Below are 20,800 nucleotides of genomic sequence, written 5' to 3' on the forward strand. Positions count from 1 at the left end.
ACAGTCACGCGCAGCGTGCATGCGCAGTCAGAGCTGGAGCCGTTTATCTATAACGTTAATCGGCGGAAAGCCTCAAAGACGGCAACCAAAAGCAGTGAAATTTCACTATTCTTATTACCAGAGTTGATAGCACAAACAAAATATTAATGCAAACAATCCATTCAATACTAAATAAAAATAACATTTATTGATTTGGTCTTTGTCTTGTGAATATTTTTATTAATGACTGCATTCATTAGACACACTGTAGAGAATGCACGCATACATGAACTGATTTGATTCAAGACTGACATCATTACATTCATTCATTTTCTACCGCTTATCCGAACTACCTCAGGTCACGGGGAGCCTGTGCCTATCTCAGGCGTCATCGGGCATCAAGGCAGGATACACCCTGGACGGAGTGCCAACCCATCGCAGGGCACACACACACACACTCATTCACTCACGCAATCACGCAATCACACATTAGGGACAATTTTCCAGAGATGCCAATCAACCTATCATACATGTCTTTGGACCGGGGGAGGAAACCGGAGTACCCGGAGGAAACCCCCGAGGCATGGGGAGAACATGCAAACTCCACACACACAAGGTGGAGGCGGGAATCGAACCCCGACCCTGTAGGTATGAGGCGAACGTGCTAACCACTAAGCCACCGTGCCTCCCGGCATCATTACATCATGCATACAATTTTGGTGTCCACTTTTGCCATTTAATAAAACTTTTGGGTTACTATGTAGTCATATAATATATAAAACTCTTCTTGTTTTATATTCTCACTGAGGGCTAAGCCCCCTAAAGGTGAAATCCTAGAACTGAGAGACAGAACGCCCCTGAGAGACAGAATAACAACAAAAAAATCCAGAAAATGCACTTCAAAAAAGTTATAAATTGATTTGCATTTTAATGAATCAAATAATTTGATCCCCTAACAATCAGCAAGATTTCTGGCTCCCAGGTATCTTTTATACAGGTAAGGAACTGAGATCAGGAGCATTCTATTAAAGAAGCAATCAATATATCAGATTGCAAACTCTTCACCATGGCCAAGACTAAAGAGCTGTCCAAGGATGTCAGGGACAAGATTGTAGACCTAAACAAGGCTTGAATAGGCTACAAGACCATCGCCAAGCAGCTTGGTGAGGTGTCCACAGTTTGTGTGTTTATTCGCAAATGGAAGAAAAACAAAATAACTGTCAATTTCCCTCGCTCTGGGTCTCTATAAAAGATCTCAACTCGTGGAGTTTAAGTGATCATGATAACGATGAGGAATCAGCCCAGAACTACACAGGAGGATCTTGTCAGTGATCTTAAGGCAGCTGGGACCATAGTCACCAAGAAAACAATTGGTAAGACACTACACTGTGAAGGACTGAAATTGTGCAGTGCCCGCAAGGTCTCCCAGCTCAAGAAAGCACATGTACAGGCTGGTCTGCAGTTTGCAAATGATCATCTGATTGATTCAGAGGAGAACTGGGTGAAAGTATTGTTCAAGCTCTTTGGCCTCAACTCAACTCGCCGTGTTTTTCTAGGAGGAGAAATGCCGCCTATGACCCCAAGGACACCATCAACACCGTCAAACATGGAGAAGGAAACATTATGCTTTGGGGTGTTTTGCTGATAAGGAGACAAGACAACTTCACCACATCAAAGGGACGATGGACAGGGCCATGCACCGTCAAATCTTGTATGAGAACCTCCTTCCCAACAAAGGAGCCAGTCTCTAGACCTTAATCCCATAGAATATCTGTGGAGGGAGCTGAAGGTTTGAGTTGCCAAACATCAGCCACAACACCTTAATGACTTAGGGAGGATCTCCTGAGATGTGTGCAAACCTGATGGCCAGTTACAAGAAGCATCTGACCTCTGTGATTGCCAACAAGAGTTTTGCCACAAAATACTAAGTCATGTTTTGTGAAGTGGTCAAATACTTATTGCACTCATTAAAATGCAAATCAATTTATAACTTTTTAGAAATGTGTTTTTCTATTATATATATATATATACATATATATATATATATATATGTATATATATATATATATATATATATATATATATATATATATATACGTATATATATATATATATATGTATATATATATATATATATATACATATATATATATATATACATATATATATATATGTATATATATATATATATATATATATATATATATATATATATATATAAATATATATATAAAATAAAGTCAAAAAAAATTAAAAAAAAAAATGATAGCAGGTTTGCAATCACTGGCAAAACAGATCAGTCAGTTAAATGACACAGGAAAATATTAAAACTTAAACTTAGATATCAATATCACAGTCCTACCCAAGAAATGGAAAGATCCAGAGGAGGCTGGGGCCAAAAAAAACACACTAGCTACCAGAGTCAATACGTTGTTAGGAAAAATAGTGAAACCCGATCATACTGGCTTTGTTCCGTAATTTGTCGTAATTTCTTTAATAATATTTGTTTAATATCTTATACTATAATATCTTATATATTTGTTTAATATCTTCCCAGACTGACTGATCTGGTGATCCTGTCCCTAGATGCCAAAAAGGCATTTGACCAGGTAGAGTGGCCTTACCTCGTTGCTCTGCTACAGAAATTGGTCATGGGGAAGAGATTCATTTATTGACTTATTAACTTTATACAAAACCCTAGGGTCTATCTGCTTTGACGAGAGAACTCATGGGCTCTGTACTAAAACCACTATGAATATAATTTCTTTATATGCTGACGATGTCCTACTGTATGTGACTAAACCCAAGATTAGTATTCCTGTAATACTAATAGTCATTGAACAGTTTGGCTCATTTTCAGGCTATAAAATTAATTTAAATAAAAGTGGCCCTGGACGGAGTGCCAATAAGGCCTGTTGGCCTTAAGGATCTTTTTTTTCCCTACCTGATTTAAAAATAGCTAAAAACAGACTTACCTATCTAGGAATAGGAAGCTAATTAAGCCCCCCTGTAACTAGGAAGCTAATTATGCTCCTCTTTTAGTAAAATTAAAAAGAAATATTTTGTTCTGGTGGACCCTTCTCATTTCTCTAATAGACAGAATAAATGCTATTAAGATGGTTTATCTCATATAACTATTATATCTGTTTCAAAACACCCGTGTTTCTTTCCAAGTCTTTTTTTTTTTTTTTTAGCAAATTGGCAAAAAATGTTGACCTCAAAACTATATAAATACTATTAAATGATCAAATTGGACAACTGGAGTGACTCAGATTAGAACAGGAAGAATGTACAGTTGTATGCAAAAGTTTAGGAACCCCTGACAATTTCCAAGATTTTCATTTATAAATATTTGGGTGTTTGGATCAGCAATTTCATTTTGATCTATCAAATAACTGAAGGTCACAGTAATATTTCAATAGTGAAATGAGGTTTATTGGTTTAACAGAAAATGTGCAATATGCATCAAAGTGAAATTAGATAGGTGCATAAATTTGGGCACCCTTGCCATTTTGTTGATTTGAACACCTGTAACTACTTAGCACTGATTAATTGGTACACACAATCGGTTTGGTGGCTCATTAAGGCTTGAACCTCATAGACAGGTGCATCCAGTCATGAGAAAAGGGATTTAAGGCCAGTTGCAAGTTGTTGTTCTCTTTAACTCTCCTCTGAAGAGTGGCAACATAAAGGCCTCAACACAACTCTCAAATGACCTGAAAACAAAGATTGTTCAACATTATAGTTTAGGGGAAGGCTACAAAAAGTTATCACAGAGATATAAGCTGTCAGTGTCCACTGTGAGGAACATAGTGAGGAACTGGAAGACCACAGGCAAAGTTCTTGTTAAAGCCAGAAGTGGCAGACACCGTTTGCATACCTCGAGCGACTCCGTTTGTGGCGTGTGTGCAGAACAGGCTTCTTTCTCATCACTCTCAAGTACAGCTTCTCCTTGTGCAAAGTGCGCTGAATTGTTGACCGATGAGCAGTGACAATATCTGCAGCAAGTTGATGTTGTAGGTTCAAAATACATTCATCCAGACACTAATTACAGGCTATAGGAAGTGTCTAGAGGCTGTTATTATTTGTTAAAGGAGGCTCTAGTAAATATTGATGTGATTTTTCTGTTGGGGTGCCCAAATTTATGCACCTGTCTAATTTGGTTTTGTTGCATATTGCGCATTTTCTGTTAGTCCAATACACCTCATTTCACTACTGAAATAATACTGTGTCCCTTCAGTTATTTGATAGATCAAAATGAAATTGCCGATCCAAACACACAAATATTCATTCATTCATTCATCTTCTACCGCTTATCCGAACTACCTCAGGTCACGGGGAGCCTGTGCCTATCTCAGGCGTCATTGGGCATCAAGGCAGGATACACCCTGGACGGAGTGCCAACCCATCGCAGGGCACACACACACACTCATTCACTCATGCAATCACACACTACGGACAATTTTCCGGAGATGCCAATCAACCTACCATGCATGTCTTTGGACCGGGGGAGGAAACCGGAGTACCCGGAGGAAACCCCCGAGGCACGGGGAGAACATGCAAACTCCACACACACAAAGTGGAGGCGGGAATCGAACCCCGACCCTGGAGGTGTGAGGCGAACGTGCTAACCACTAAGCCACCGTGCCCCCCCACACAAATATTTATAAATGAAAATCATGGAAATTGTCAGAGGTTTTGCAACTTTTGCAGACGACTGTACCTCTTATGGTCTTGGTACTGTGATTCTTTAGCCAATAAGAGGTCAAAAATAAATCTACAGAAGCCGCCCTGTCTTTAGCAGTGCAAACAAATTCATTTCGGGATGGAGTCGTTACCTTTGCCAGTTCCCATAGCTGACAACCCCTCTTTTATACTTTCCACACAAGAATAAAGTTTTTATCAATGGGGAGATGTTGGAATACACACAGTAGGTGGTCTTTATTAAGATGCCACTTTTTTCTCTTTTGAAAAAAATCAGGAACAATACAATACAAAACAATACTCCATAGATTTATTTTTTTCAGGTTCCTGCAAGTCAGGAACTATGTACAATCATACCCGAAGAGGTTTGCAACAATTAATCCTTATTGTCTTGATACCTGCCTTAAGGACTATTCTGGTAAGGGGAAAATGATTTCTTGTATATATAACACCCTCCAGTCCTCCCAATCATGTGCTACACCCACAGTCATAAGTTCATGTGAGGAAGAATTAGGGTCAGATATTTCGATGAGAACAGGTGCTCCATAAACTCCAGACATTGTCTCATGTAGCCGACGTGACCCTGCTTCAGAGTTACGCATTATGTCCTAGTCTTAAAGACTTTTGATGTAGGATTTTCACTGTTTTCTCTGAAATCACTAATCGGAGATAAGATTTCAGACCTTCATTAGGATGAGGCCAACCCTGTGAGGATCCTGAGGCATCTAGAGATGTACCAGCTCCAGTTGAACTCTGCTTCATGAAATATCTGGACATATTAAGAGGAGGTATGGGGAGAGACCTGGAGAAAAGGAATGTTGACTCAATTTGAGAAAGAAAAATGCCATCCCACCAATGACTGTGCTTATCAGTTTTCCACATTCAGAGCATGAGCAGGTGGGTGGGAGTTGTTATGTGTTAGGAATATTCTGCATGTGTGAATATAGACACGTTACATGTATGCATTTTCTTCTTTATGCATTAAAAAACAAACAAAAAAAGGGATGTATATATATATATATATATATATATATATATATATATATATATATATATATACGTATATATATACGTGTATATATACGTATATATATGTATATACGTATATATACATATATATACGTGTATATATATACGTGTGTATATATATATATATATATATATATATATATATATATATATATACAGGGAGTGCAGAATTATTAGGCAAATGAGTATTTTGACCACATCATCCTCTTTATGCATGTTGTCTTACTCCAAGCTGTATAGGCTCGAAAGCCTACAACCAATTAAGCATATTAGGTGATGTGCATCTCTGTAATGAGAAGGGGTGTGGTCTAATGACATCTACACCCTATATCAGGTGTGCATAATTATTAGGCAACTTCCTTTCCTTTGGCAAAATGGGTCAAAAGAAGGACTTGACAGGCTCCGAAAAGTCAAAAATAGTGAGATATCTTGCAGAGGGATGCAGCACTCTTAAAATTGCCAAGCTTCTGAAGCGTGATCATCGAACAATCAAGCGTTTCATTCAAAATAGTCAACAGGGTCGCAAGAAGCGTGTGGAAAAACCAAGGCGCAAAATAACTGCCCATGAACTGAGAAAAGTCAAGCGTGCAGCTGCCAAGATGCCACTTGCCACCAGTTTTGCCATATTTCAGAGCTGCAACATCACTGGAGTGCCCAAAAGCACAAGGTGTGCAATACTCAGAGACATGGCCAAGGTAAGAAAGGCTGAAAAACGACCACCACTGAACAAGACACACAAGCTGAAACGTCAAGACTGGGCCAAGAAATATCTGAAGACTGATTTTTCTAAGGTTTTATGGACTGATGAAATGAGAGTGAGTCTTGATGGGCCAGATGGATGGGCTCGTGGCTGGATCGGTAAAGGGCAGAGAGCTCCAGTCCGACTGAGACGCCAGCAAGGTGGAGGTGGAGTACTGGTTTGGGCTGGTATCATCAAAGATGAGCTTGTGGGGCCTTTTCGGGTTGAGGATGGGGTCAAGCTCAACTCCCAGTCCTACTGCCAGTTTCTGGAAGACACCTTCTTCAAGCAGTGGTACAGGAAGAAGTCTGCATCCTTCAAGAAAAACATGATTTTCATGCAGGACAATGCTCCATCACACGCGTCCAAGTACTCCACAGCGTGGCTGGCAAGAAAGGGTCTAAAAGAAGAAAAACTAATGACATGGCCTCCTTGTTCACCTGATCTGAACCCCATAGAGAACCTGTGGTCCATCATCAAATGTGAGATTTACAAGGAGGGAAAACAGTACACCTCTCTGAAGAGTGTCTGGGAGGCTGTGGTTGCTGCTGCACGCAATGTTGACGGTGAACAGATCAAAACACTGACAGAATCCATGGATGGCAGGCTTTTGAGTGTCCTTGCAAAGAAAGGTGGCTATATTGGTCACTGATTTGTTTTTGTTTTGTTTTTGAATGTCAGAAATGTATATTAGTGAATGTTGAGATGTAATATTGGTTTCACTGGTGAAAATAAATAATTGAAATGGGTATATATTTGTTTTTGTTAAGTTGCCTAATAATTATGCACAGTAATAGTCACTTGCACACACAGATATCCTCCTAAAATAGCTAAAACTACAAACAAACTAAAAACTACTTCCAAAAATATTCAGCTTTGCTATTAATGTGTTTTTTGGGTTCATTGAGAACATGGTTGTTGTTCAATAATAAAATTAATCCTCAAAAATACAACTTCCCTAATAATTCTGCACTCCCTGTATATATATATATATATATATATATATATATATATATATATATATATATATATATATATATATATACATTTTGAATGCATAAAGAAAATACAGAGGATCTTTTGTTCTTTGCCAAGATTATCTATTTGTATATATCTCTGAAATAAAAGAAGAAGGTTCAGTTAGGAATGAAGGTCCCATTAAAACATGTGAAAGTTCCAGAGTTGGAGACAAAAGCAAACGTCCCTGTGGGAACTGGAGAGGATGCTGTATCTCTCAATGCACACTGAACACCACCAGGATGCCAAACACCCAACCCCAACCACTTATGCACAGAGTCTGTACTAAGCTAAGAAAACACTACCTGTGACTGCAGAGAATCTGTGATTTGTGTGCCAGTGGTGCACTGTTAAATATATCTCTGTGATAAGTTGACTAATGAAGCCTCTCTCCGGAGTTCCTCCTGTGGTTTAGAAAGTGCTCTTATCCCAGCGGGTAACGGACTAATGTCTTGATAAGATCCTCTGCTCCCCTGCATTATCTTACACTGCATGTGGTCTTAACACTATCACTCTTTAAGTGTCTGTTAAATCTTTCTTCTCATTGTATTAAATGTTACAAAGGCAGTGATTTTCATTAGAGGGGTTTAACCAGATACAGTGTATAGTATATATTCATAATCATTGAGTTTAATCACAATTAATCTATTATAGCATTTCATCCACTATGATTGTAATTATTGTAATTTGCTGAAATTTGGGAAGGGCCCATTTCTAATTTCAGCTTTATGAGTGTCATTTGCCCATTGATCTATTAGACCTTAATCAGTGATAAGAATAGAATAAAGCAAATTACTCTTTTATGCTCCTTTTGTGAATTTATAATTCTTCACATCAGTTACAAGGTTCTTTTGACAGACAAAATTGTCTTCAGGTTTTACTGCTTTAATGCTCATTCCTCATTTTTGTGTTTTGAGCTCAGGGACCCTAACAAACAGCATGTAATGCAAATGTCACACTTTTGGGATACTGTACAGTTTTAAAAAATCTGTATAAATGTGCACTATATGTGAAGAGCTGAACCTCACACACATACAGTATATGGATCTTACTCAAACTGTTAGAAGCAAATAATTGTTTAGGATGTGTTTATAGGATGTATGTGGCAGCATTAGCGTTACTCTTCACTGTATGTAAAAGGCCCAGTCATGGTCCAGCATGACAATCAGAGGTATAGCCATTGGGCATGCAAGTTGGGCTCCACACAGTGAGAGGGCTTTTGCTAAGGCTAATTCTTTAAATAATCATACAATTTTATTACAAAATAATGTGAAGCTGCAGCAAATTCAGTTGCTAAATTGCAATAAAGAACATGGGTTCTGTTGTAAGCTTTTATTTGTGAAAATGAAGAGGACAAACCGATCTGGCAGCAAAAAGAGGAAACAGGACAGCAGAAACAGGAAGTGATGGGGATAACGATGAATGAATCAAAGATAATTAAAGACAAACAAACCCATATCTTGCTGTACAGTTTTATTTCATGTTATTTTTTTGGAAAATGTCCTTCTGATACTGATTCATGAGATCTTGATGGGTTGCTTTTTTCATGTCATGTGGTCATGTTCAGTAGACATCGGCATGTCAGTAGCAGATCTATCTGCTTACCAACAGGTCTGGCTAAAACACATTTATTACTTTCTCCTGAGTAGGATATGGGTCATATGGATGTGTAGATGACTCTCGCTCCATCATTACTCAGCCCTGCTGGGGTGTAGAGGTCAGTGCAGAGAAGCAGATGGAGCAGTGCACTGAGAAAAGAGCCACTTGAAATTGTCTAGATAGAACAACTCAGTCTGTTGTATTGTGTTGATTGTTGAATAGTGGAATAGAGTTTGATGTTTTTCTTTGTTGTTGCTCCAAACATGGATTTGTGCATTAACAGCTCATAAAAGATTCAGACTACAGCTGATAAAAATGATGGGATTTGGGATCTTAATTCCCTTAAAATTATTTGACATGTTTTGTTTGAATGTTTGTTTGTCTGCAAGGTTCAGCAGATGATTCCTTGAAATACTGACCTTTATTTATATGTGGATGTCAAGGTATCATTTATCTTAAAATATCGTTTGCTTATGCAGACTGACAGGAATTAAAAGGGGAGTAGAAAAACGCACTGCTGCCGACTGAGTGCTGAATATTTCCTAAGCCATTCTTCTCTCCTGGATGTATCTGACTGGCCTGTGGCTATTTGCCGTGGACCATGGGGGCAGTTCATTATTGAGGGATGAAGTGATCGATAAACGAAACAAACTCTCCAGCCAGCCTGCACTGATACAGCACTTTTGTCTGAACTCTAAATGTCATTGAGGGCTAGAGAAAACTCTTCTGGATTCAAGTTCTCTGATCTGCCAATTTTTACAGTCTTGATGTCTTTTAGTAATACCATGTGACTTTTGCCATAAATACATAGCATTCACTCATTCAGACATGAACGTGATCAAATCCTAATTGGATTGATCATTATTAGTCCAATTATCATAATTAGTCATAAATCATATTTATCATAATTAGTTCCTTCCTTCCTTCCTTCCTTCCTTCCTTCCTTCCTTCTTCCCTTCCTTCTTCCCTTCCTTCTTCCCTTCCTCCGGTGCAAAAGCATCTTCCTGTCGATAGCAGGATGCCACTACAGAATAAATAGTAATGTCCTGATTCAAACAGGTCTCGTGTCTTCTACCTGACACAGCAGACTGATTGCCAGTGATTCTCTGGTGATAGACTGAATTTAGCAGCCTGGCTAGATTACAAATAAAAAACAATACGCTCAAAGAAAGAGACTGATTTGAAGCTGTCAAATGTTAAATGTATTTTCTCCTTGGAAAAAAATTAATCGAAAGGAAAGGGAAATAGAAATGAATTTATTTAATCACACTCTCTGGTGTCACCTAGATGTGGAGATGTGTTTCCTTTTGTCTTACATCTCACTGACCGCATATTCTCTATGATCAGTCAACAGATGTACAGCAATACAGAAGAAGCTAAAGATGAATGAATTTGTCTACACAACATACAGGTGCAGATTATTAAATTAGGTGCGTTATTAATTCACTGTTAACTATTATTCTACTACTATCAATTATTAATATAGCAAAATAAAGAGAATGTTAGCAAATTCATTTTATATTGCTCTCTTGGTTGTTGCTTGCTGTTTGGTTGCTTTGATTGTACATGGGACAGCACAGGTATCATCTCATAGCTCCATCATCTATGGATCAATGCAGAGCTCAGGTTACTGTCTGCAGAGTGCCTTTTGGGTTTCCTCCAGTTTCTCTCGTTTTCTCCCATATCCTAAAAACTCGCCAGTAGGTGCATTGATGAATATGTGTGTGTTTGTGTGTATGTCGCTTTGCACTGCACTAGCAATTTCTAAGAATGCAGGATTGTTATTGTACCTGGAAATGAATTTCCCTGTTTTGTTAAAGTAGGCAAACTATGTAGGCCTGAGAAAGAGTGTGCCTCTGATCATGAAAGCAGGAGGAAAAGGCACCGAAGTGTCTTTTTCCCCCCTTTGTTTCCCAGTCTTTATCTCCTGGTGCTTTACAGATACAGAAGTATTGAAGTAGTGAAGTAGTTTTCTTTTCCTTTGCACTGCTGTCCCATGCATTCTTTGGTTTCTGTTCCTTGCTTTCCAAGTTGTCATTAAATTTTGATGGGGATCAGTGAAACCAATAATCTTGCAGCAGAAACATTGCCAGCAATCAATAGGTTTGCAACACTTGGGGCAGGTGTACCAGAGAGATGGGGAAAGGGGAAAAAAGCTTTATCTATCAAATATTAATAAAGCATTCCCAGTGGGGACAGAGGAGAATGCCTGCGATTCACTCTCAGTCCCAATTAAGATACTCACTTAGGCCTGCTGTTGCTTTTGTGGTCTGACCATCTTATCCAGAAGAAGGAACTCAATGAGAATGAAGAGACTCAAGAACAGAAGATGCAAAGCAGGTCTCTTAGGGAGGCAAGCGCACTATCGTTTTACCTGTGATTAATGCACAGCCGCACACAGCTGTAGACACAGGCAGCTAATGGCCAGAGTTTAAAAACAGCTTGTGATCTTCATATATAACATCTTTGGATTCCATCTCCTTTCCGGTTTCCTTTTTACGTATCCTTACACAACTGTGTATTCTTTTGTTTTATCACTGTTTCCGCCTTTTATAGATTTTTACTCAACCCAAGAATAAACACTGTACTCCACTTATCTGAAAACACTGAACAATTATTCTTCATCATTTAATCACTATTTCTGTGTACAGTAGTAAATCCTGTACTTCAGGTAGAGGTCCTAATAATGATTCCTCTGTGTATGATTTTTTTTCATCTGAACACAACTCTAAAACAAATTACATTTCTTTCATCCCATGTATTTTACTCCACAGTCTTGACGCCAATAAAACAGAAAGGCAGCATGGGAAAAGCACAAAATCCTGCCTAATATTAGTCTTTGTTTGGGTTTGCAGTGATGTTGCCAAGCATCAGCTCTATGGCTGCTGCTAGAAGGTGCGGCTCCATCTACAAGGGCTTTGCCCAGTGTCTTCTGGCCTTGGGGGACAGCTTGTCTGTCAGCAGCCAAAAAGAAGAGGACCTGCACGAGATCGACTCAGTCTGCAGGTCTGTAGGCCGTAACATTACGCTAAGACACATACACTGTGCAGGGATGTTCTCAAGCCCAAATGAAAAGATATGAGTGTAATGCATCAAAGAAATGGGTTCCCCGGGTATACAAACCTTTATGTGCACTGATCCAGTTTCGCCTACACACAGTGTAACTCATTCACACCTCAGGCTTATGTGTCATTCTCTGCTCTTGGCATTGTCGAGTACATAATAGGTAATACAGAGGTCCATGGCTCACTACCACAGCACCTCATTCATTGATTTTTTTCCAGTGTTTCCATTTCCATCTTATCTATCCTCTCTGCTCACAAGATTTCCGTCAATCATTAGTCCATGCATCCCTAATCCATATTAATACAATGTCTCCTCCATGTCTGCCGAAGCTCCTTAAGTATTCAATGTATAACACAAAGTATACTTTTAAAATATCTCCATGTGTTTGCAGTCATATTTAAGCTGACTTGCATTATGATGTAGTATAATTACATCACACTGTTGAATTCTTCCATCTGATTGGTTAGAAGTTGTTGATCAAAATTCAGAAAATCCGTATAACTGCTGATATAGTGACGCTTTCTGTACAAACACATTCATTTAACATTTATGGAAAGTGTCTCCAGTGTAACAGGCAGTAAGTCAGTTTTCCAGTATGAGAAAATCTTTAGGAAAGATGACACAGATACAAATATAACATTGTTTATTTCATTATTACACCTTCCCATTGTTCAATACTTTCCTATAGCAGCACATCCCAAAATATTTTATTCCTTTTATGGGCCACGTTCATGCTCTGCTTCCATGTTTGTTTAAGGTTATTACTTAAAGTGTCCATGTTGCACTTTGTTGTGTTGTTTTGAGTATCATGTGCAGTCATAATAATTATAATGATCTATATAATAGTATAGATAAATTATAGAAATGTGTAGACATTTCTGCTTAATATAAACACTACTGTACATAGCACAAGTGTGTGGACACCAGATCACGCTGGCCGCATAGGTTGCCTTCCGAAGGCTGGAAGTGTCCAACAAAAAAAATTAATGTCCAAACATTAACTAAACTTGGTGATTGAGAACTGTCTGTGTGGAATAATATTCTAATAAGTACAGAGGAAATGACGTGTTACTGTATGTTTTGTCATACTTTTAATTTTAATATTATTTACTTGTACTGCAAACACTTTTAAGCAAACTCAAGTCTTATTATATCTGCATCACTCAGAGATGGAGGGTTTGGCCAGTGCAGAAGTGGGTTATTTTAGTTACATCCCTGTTGCCAGGTCAGTATTCATACTGTGGAACTGAACTACTTTTTGAACTGCTGCAGTCTACTACATTTTCATCAGAGTTGGGGTTGGATAATCATTCAAACAATATATTCATTATTATCATTGTCTGCTGTTCTTCATTGTCTGTAGTATGCAGTGCATATTCACATGAAAATAAAAAGATCACACCAGACATCACACCACATTGTTATATGTTACGTGTATGTTAGGTTTAAAGGTTTAAAATTTTATAGTCACAGAATGTACATTAAATAAAACAATTATTAGACCATTTGTCCCATAGAGTGTCTTTGAATCTGTCTCTAACATGCACCAGTGATGGAATTCATAGATAAGTGTCAAAAGGTTATAGGTTGAAAATCAGTTCTCTAAATTTATTTTACTTGTAATCAACCAACCAATAATAAGAAAAATATGTTAATTAATTTTACAATCATATTGACAGAGTAAATAATAATTCTTTTTATGCTACATTCTGTCATTTCTGTAATGGATATCTATCTTTTTAGCCATTAGCACCACTTATACTTGGTATAGCTACTTTAGTACTTTAGTACTAAAAAAAAATATCTACACAGCTTGCAGAAAAGTGAAATAAATACAGATAAAAATAAAAACAAACTAGTAAATGTTTGTTAAAGAGGTGAAAGAGGATGCTTTTTCTGTACGTATGTAAGTGGTGTAAATAATACAAAACAAATGTTTATATCTTTACCTGTTTATCACACTTGTATTTTAAGTTACACTTCATTTATCCATTCTCAAACTTCTCAGATAAAATCAGTGAGCTTCTGAGAGCTGGCAGTCTGCCATCTCTGCAGTAAAAAGCTGTCCTTTCCCTGAAGATGTCCCAGTTATTAATGAATCCCAGTCCCTGTTATTCTGCAGTTTAGCACAAAAAGTCACAAAAAATCTAGTAGAACTTGAGGCTTTTTTCTTCACTGATGCTTTCCATGAGAGTGAAATTATTCTTACCCCTAACCACAGAGGTTCCCCGGGGATCAAGGGTTCTGTAGACAGCATCAAAATCACCATAGCCTCATTGTTCCTGTTGCTTTCAAGCCCTATGTTCAGATAGACACTGTGTTTAGTGTGTGTGTGTGTGTGTGTGTGTGTCATCAACACATATGTTGTTGGGGGAAAAGTTTGGATATGAAAAAAGTAAATAAAAAAAAAAAACAGAATTTATCTTCCAAAAGACTTACTGAATCTGTATAGTGCAAGCTAATGTTCTTTGAAAATGCAGAACAGTTTACAGTTTTTTGTACCATTTTCTACATCATTTGGGGTATGTACTGTTTTGCATTTTTAAAGAGTATTAACATGCACTGTAGTACGAAACAATGTGCGAAACTGTACCCTGAACCGAACCATAAACAAACCAGTACATAAAAAACTGTGTACAACATGGTAGTGGTGATACTGACATCATAAAAAAAACATTCATCAATACACCACACACATAAAGTGGTGTGAAAAAGTGTTGGCCCCTTCCTGATTTTTTTTTTACGTTTGTCACACGTTGTTACTATTAATTACGTTGTTATTATTAATGGAAAACAAAATCCAAACCCATATGGCCCTCTGTGAAAAAGTGTTTGCCCCCCTGTTAAAACATAACATAACTATGGTTTATCACACCTGAGTTCAACTTCTCTAGCCACATTTAGGCCTGATTACTGCCACACCTGTTCGCAATCAAGAAATCACTTAAATAAGTCCTGACTGACAACGTGAAGTAGACCAAAAGATCCTCAAACACTACACATCATGCTGAGATCCAAAGAAATTCAGGAACAAAATTTAAAAAAATCAAAGTAATTGAGATCTATCATTCTGGAAAAGGTTATAAAGCCATTTCTAAAGCTTTGGAACTCCAGCGAACCACAGTGAGAGCCATTATCCACAAATGGCAAAAACATGGAACAGTGGTGAACCTTCCCAGAAGTGGCCCCAAGAGTGCAGCGATGACTCATCCAAGATGTCGCAAAAGACCCCACGACAACATCAAAAGAACTGCAGGCCTCACTTGCCTCAGTTAAGGTCAGTGTTCATGGTTCCACCATAAGAAAGAGACTGGGCAAAAATGGCTTGCATGGGAGAGTTCCAAGGTGAAAACTGCTGCAAAGAACATAAAGACTCGTCTCAGTTTTGCCAGAAAACATCCTGGTGATCCCAAGACTTTTGGGAAAATACTCTGTGGACTGACGAGACAAAATTTTTGGAAGGTATGTGTCCCATAACATCTGGCATAAAAGTAACACTGCATTTCAGAAAAAGAATATGAAATGCAGTAAAAAATGCAGCACAGTAAAATATGTTGGTGGTAGTGTGATGGTGTGGGGCTGTTTTGCTGCTTCAGGTACTGGAAGACTTGCTGTGAGAAATGGAACCATGAATTCTGCTGTCTACCAAAAAATCCTGAAGGACAATGTGCGGCCATCTGTTCATGACCTCAAGCTTGGTTTCTGCAGCAGGAAAACACAAAAGCAAGTCCACCTCTGAATGGCTGAAGAAAAACAAAATGAAGACCTTTTTTTATTTTTTATTTTATTGAGATGTTGTGGCATGATCTTAAAAAGGTGTTTCATGCTTGAGAACCCTCTAATGTGGCTGCATTACAACAATTCTGCTAAGATGAGTGGACCAAAATACCTCCACAGGGCTGTAACAGACTCAACCGTTTATTAGGTTTAGGGGCAACCACTTTTTTTACACAGGGCCATGTAGGTTTGGATTTTGTTTTCACTTAGTAATAAAAACCTTCATTTAAAATTGCATGTTGCGTTTACTTGTGTTATCTTAAATTTGTTTGATGATCTGAAACATTAAAGTGTGACAAACATGCAAGAAAAGAAAAAATCAGGAAGCTAAGCACATGCTAATGTTTCATCACTGTGGTTCTAGATAGCACTTAATACCTCATTACCACATAGCACATCTGCTTGTTATTTTTTTTTCCCATATATGTTATCTATGAAACTTGTTGTTATAAAAAATAAAAAAACACTGTACATTTAAAACAATTTAATTCCCTTTAAGTCATGTTCACTGTGATGCCATTATGCTAACATGTTTTCGCATGAAATTTCGTAACCCACCCCATCATCCCATGAACTTATACATGCAATTACATCTACTGTAGCATTGTAAAACATTTCTTAAGTAATCTGAGATGGTTATTTATGATGATTTATAAATTTACAACATTATTAAATGAAAATCCAACTTTTCTATCGCCATGACACAAGTATCATGATTGTCTAAATTTCCCGCTCTTTTTCATGTTATCGTAATTTGAAAGTCCTACAAATTTTGTCAGTGTAGCAAATACATCTTTCGGACCTGCGTTAAACATTCACTTAAAACACGACCCGGTTTCACACACACACACACAATCTCACAGAGATGAGTACACTCCTCACATTTTTGTAAATATTTGATATTTTTTCATGTGACTGTTTTCAACACTGAAGAAATGCCACTTTGCTACAATGTAAAGTAGTGTGTGTACAGCTTGTATAACAGTTTGCTGTCCCCTCAAAATATCACACAGCCATTAATGGCCAAACCGCTACCCACAAAAGTGAGTACACCCCTAAGTGAAAATGTCCAAATTGGGCCAAATTAGCCATTTTCTCTCCCCGGTATCATGTGACTCATTAGTGTTACAAGGTCAGGTGTGAATGGGGAGCAGGTGTGTTAAATTTGGTGTTATTGCTCTCACTCTCTCATACTGGTCACTTTAAGTTCAACATGGCACCTCATGGCAAAGAACTCTCTGAGGATGTGAAAAAAGAATTGCTGCTTTACATAAAGATGGCATTGGCTATAAGAAGATTGCCAAAACCCTGAAACTGAGCTGCAGCACGAAGCTGCACCAAGACCATAAAGTGGTTTAACAGTACAGGTTCCCACTCAGATTAGGCCTGCCGTGGTCAGCCAATGAAGTTGAGTGCACATATGCACACTAAATAGAGGTATGAATGCTGGAAGCTTTGCTGCAGAAGTTGAAGGGGTGGGGTTTCAGTCTGTCAGTGCTCAGACCATACGCCGCACACGGCAACAAATTGGTTTGCATGGCTATCGTCCCAGAAGGAAGCCTCTGAGATACTGTATGTATATACTGTATATGAGGAACATCTGTACACCTGCTCGTTCATGCAAATACCCAATCAACCAAACATGTCCCAGCAGCGTAATGCACAAAATACAGGTCAAGAGCTTCATGTAATGTTTCCAGCACAACATGTATGATCTATAGCAGATGGGCTACAATAAAGGTTTTCCATTCTTCACCCATTGATGAAGACGTTTTCCATTCTTCACCCATCCAGTTTCGGTTTGACAAGAGTGGAACCATAGGTATTGCTTGGCTGTCGCACAAGCAGTATTAAAATTTTCCTGATCAATGATTGTTTGGTGAGGTGGAGCAGATCCATTTGAAAATAGATTCATCTATTCATTGAACGTTATTATTTAAATCATTTGAATTGTTTAAATCATGGAAACCGATTGTAAAGCCAGCTGAAGCAAAAATAATCCTGCTCGTCTTCTGCAATCATACAGTACGTCTCACCCCTTCGCTGTGCTCCGCCTCTCCTCGAATCTTCCTTGTGGAAACTAGAACCTGCAGTCAGACAATTCAAAATAAGACATTATAGCTGAGGACTAAAGAAAGAAAAACTGTCCTCAAACCCCCTAGAAATGTTTAAACACTTATGTAAAAATGTCTAGAAACCAATCTAGAAACACCCCTGAGTAGACCTGAGCTTGGTCATCTGCTTTTGTAGCAGGTCTGATGTGTTTTGCATTCTGAGAGGCTTTTTTGCCCACTTTGTAAAGAGTGATTTTAATTTCCCATAGTCTTCCTGTCAACTTGAACCAGTCCCCTCATCAACCTGGCAGTCCTCCCCACAGTACTGCCATTCACAATATGTGAATGTTTTTTGAAGAATCTATTGTGTATGAAAAACCCAGCAGCAGGTTCTGACACCAACAATCATGCCACGTCATGCAATGTGAAAGTCTCTGAAATTAAAAGGTTTCCTCATTCTGCACTTTGACAATTGACATCCAGAGAAAAGAAAGAAAAAAGATGTCTGTTAGGGAATGTTTATTTAGGTGGAGTTGCTGGTATCTCTGAAATGATCAGCAGCAAAACTTTCACTGCCACTTCAGTTCTTATTCGGAAGTGCTCTAAGTGCAGATATTAAGTGAGATATTTTGAAAAAGCCAAACTATGATGTAGTCATCTTCAAGCTGAAAATGGTAGTGACAAACAAGCTGAAGGCTTCCTGACTCCACTGTAACATATTCACTTTCCAGAAGTGACCAATCTGATATGTTATCATTATTCTGTGGCAGTGGTATTGCTAGAGGGTGGATTTTCCTGGTTCAGTCTCTGTTTTGTGGTACATATCGTCGCTGTCGGGCGGAATCCTCGTATCTCCAAAACCATTATTTTTCAGGAAATTAAAAAAACGCCGTACCTTATCTGCAGTGCACAGGGTTTATTCCACATTGCAGTGGATTGTCTTGCGCTAAATTCCTGTCCTCAGACAAGCACCAGAGCTAGCGAGGGTCAAGATTTTTTTTCTTTAAGCCCAGTGTTTTGAATACATTTACCTCAGAAGACGTGTTGATTCGTTGCGACTCTTCTTGAGGAGAAATATGCCGCGAAGCTCTCCCGCGGAGTGAGGAAGAGGTGGACAGTTGAAGTGTCCAATGGAGTTATGAGATTTGCGCTCAAGCGATTTTCAAGACTTTAGATTGGTTAATAACTTGTAAAAATAACAGACCCACGTGGGGACTGACCAATAGCATCGATATATGAAAAAATATGAAATTGACCAAATTTGGACATACGAGGTTTCCGCCTGACAGCGACGATATATTAAATGTACTACACTAACACATAGTAGCACAAAATATTGTTAGGAAATATGCTGCATGATATTTCCCAATATGTTGCAGTATATGTTTCTATGTTTCTGTTGCTTAAGAAATATTCCTACTTTGCTAATCAATTGCAAACTGAACTTTCTGCAGATCATGGGACGAATTCCATGACTGTGCCAACTTGGCCATGGCTGGCTGCCCCAACGAAGCCGCTGCTGTGTGGGAGTCCCTGAGACAAGAGTCTAAAAAGATGCAGTTTGCAGGTAACCTGTACGACATGTGCTCTAGTCGCAGCCAATCCGCAGCTGAAACAGGAGCCCAGAGCCCAGATGAGACCAATCAAGAGTCGCTGAAAGGAAAAGCCAGTCATTTAAGCCTAGGCCAAAGCATCATTCTCCCCGTTTGCTTGTGTTTACTGTTCCTTTACCTGTGGATATAAACCAAGACTTTCTGCTTTAACAGACATGCACTGGAATGTAATGAATTACCAAATGGACTGACATGTGTGATGTTGACATTTAACACATTGAATTAATAATTCTTTTTTTCCCTGTAAAAAGGCATGCTTTTAATCAAAATCTGACACGTACAATGGCCTCTATAATTATTGTCATCTCTATTCAAATGAGCACAAAGAAATATCTAAAACAAATAGCACATGCAATAACTGATATGTGGAGCTCAAACTTACAATGACATTTTGTCATTTTTTTTCAAACACAGCAGTGCAGTTTTTCTACAAGATGTTCTTTGCGAATTTATTGGCCATCGTACATTTAATATTTTATTATGCCTACCTTGGAGAGAGTAAAAGCACTAAAAGAATAATAACGCAAAAGTCTGAAAAAGAATATAAAGTATAGTTTCACAGCATGCTGCTTTGAGGGTGACAGATTTTATTTCACATTTTCACAATCCCATTATATGTCCAAACAGGAGTTAAGGAAACAATGAAAACTGCATACATTTTGCAAGCAAGCTTAATAATAACTGTATACAGCAAATTGGATTTATTTGACAGCATATAATTGTCAGGATTTTTTTCTTATCCAGAGCAATATGCTTAGTGCTATTATGTTTTCCTGCAAAAGATGTTTATGAATAAAATATCACATTTTTATTACAAATCTGTTATTTTCTTCTGTGTAAATATTTGTAAATGACCTTCATGGCAATGTATAATTAAAAAAAATCTGCTATGGGAAGAAACTATAATTTACTTTAGAGAATGCTGTGGTGCATTTTGGGAAATAATATATGTCAAATATTCAGTGACATCTAGATTCATTCCATATTAAATATTTGTGAATAATGGGTGTGAGCCAACATTTACAGTTGTTCAGCTCCCATTACTATTCTTTTTTTCCTTCTATTTGATTTATAGTTCGTTTTATGTTTTGATTGGTAATTTAATACTAATGCTGTTACTTATTCCAATCATTTGTTTTGCATTCAGAATGTTCTACCTGTTCTGCTGTAATAGTAACAGTCCTAATAATTCTAAAGAGCCTGAATCTGCTGATGTGCATTTC

General features: G+C 38.0%; 1 protein-coding gene across 1 annotated transcript in view; it reads left to right on the forward strand.

Annotated features, from left to right (window-relative positions):
* Positions 1-20,395, forward strand: part of nrn1la (neuritin 1-like a) — a 30,679-nt gene extending 10,284 nt beyond the window's left edge. Inside the window, exons 2-3 of the mRNA XM_060878606.1 lie at positions 11,923-12,073; positions 19,419-20,395. Of these exons, the coding sequence (XP_060734589.1) occupies positions 11,923-12,073; positions 19,419-19,707 (440 nt within the window). The 3' untranslated portion in view covers positions 19,708-20,395. The remainder of the gene's footprint in view (positions 1-11,922; positions 12,074-19,418) is intronic.
* The last annotated feature ends 405 nt before the right edge of the window (positions 20,396-20,800 follow it).

The sequence above is a fragment of the Tachysurus vachellii genome, chromosome 9, assembly GCF_030014155.1.
Source record: "Tachysurus vachellii isolate PV-2020 chromosome 9, HZAU_Pvac_v1, whole genome shotgun sequence".
Taxonomy (NCBI): Eukaryota; Metazoa; Chordata; class Actinopteri; order Siluriformes; family Bagridae; genus Tachysurus; species Tachysurus vachellii.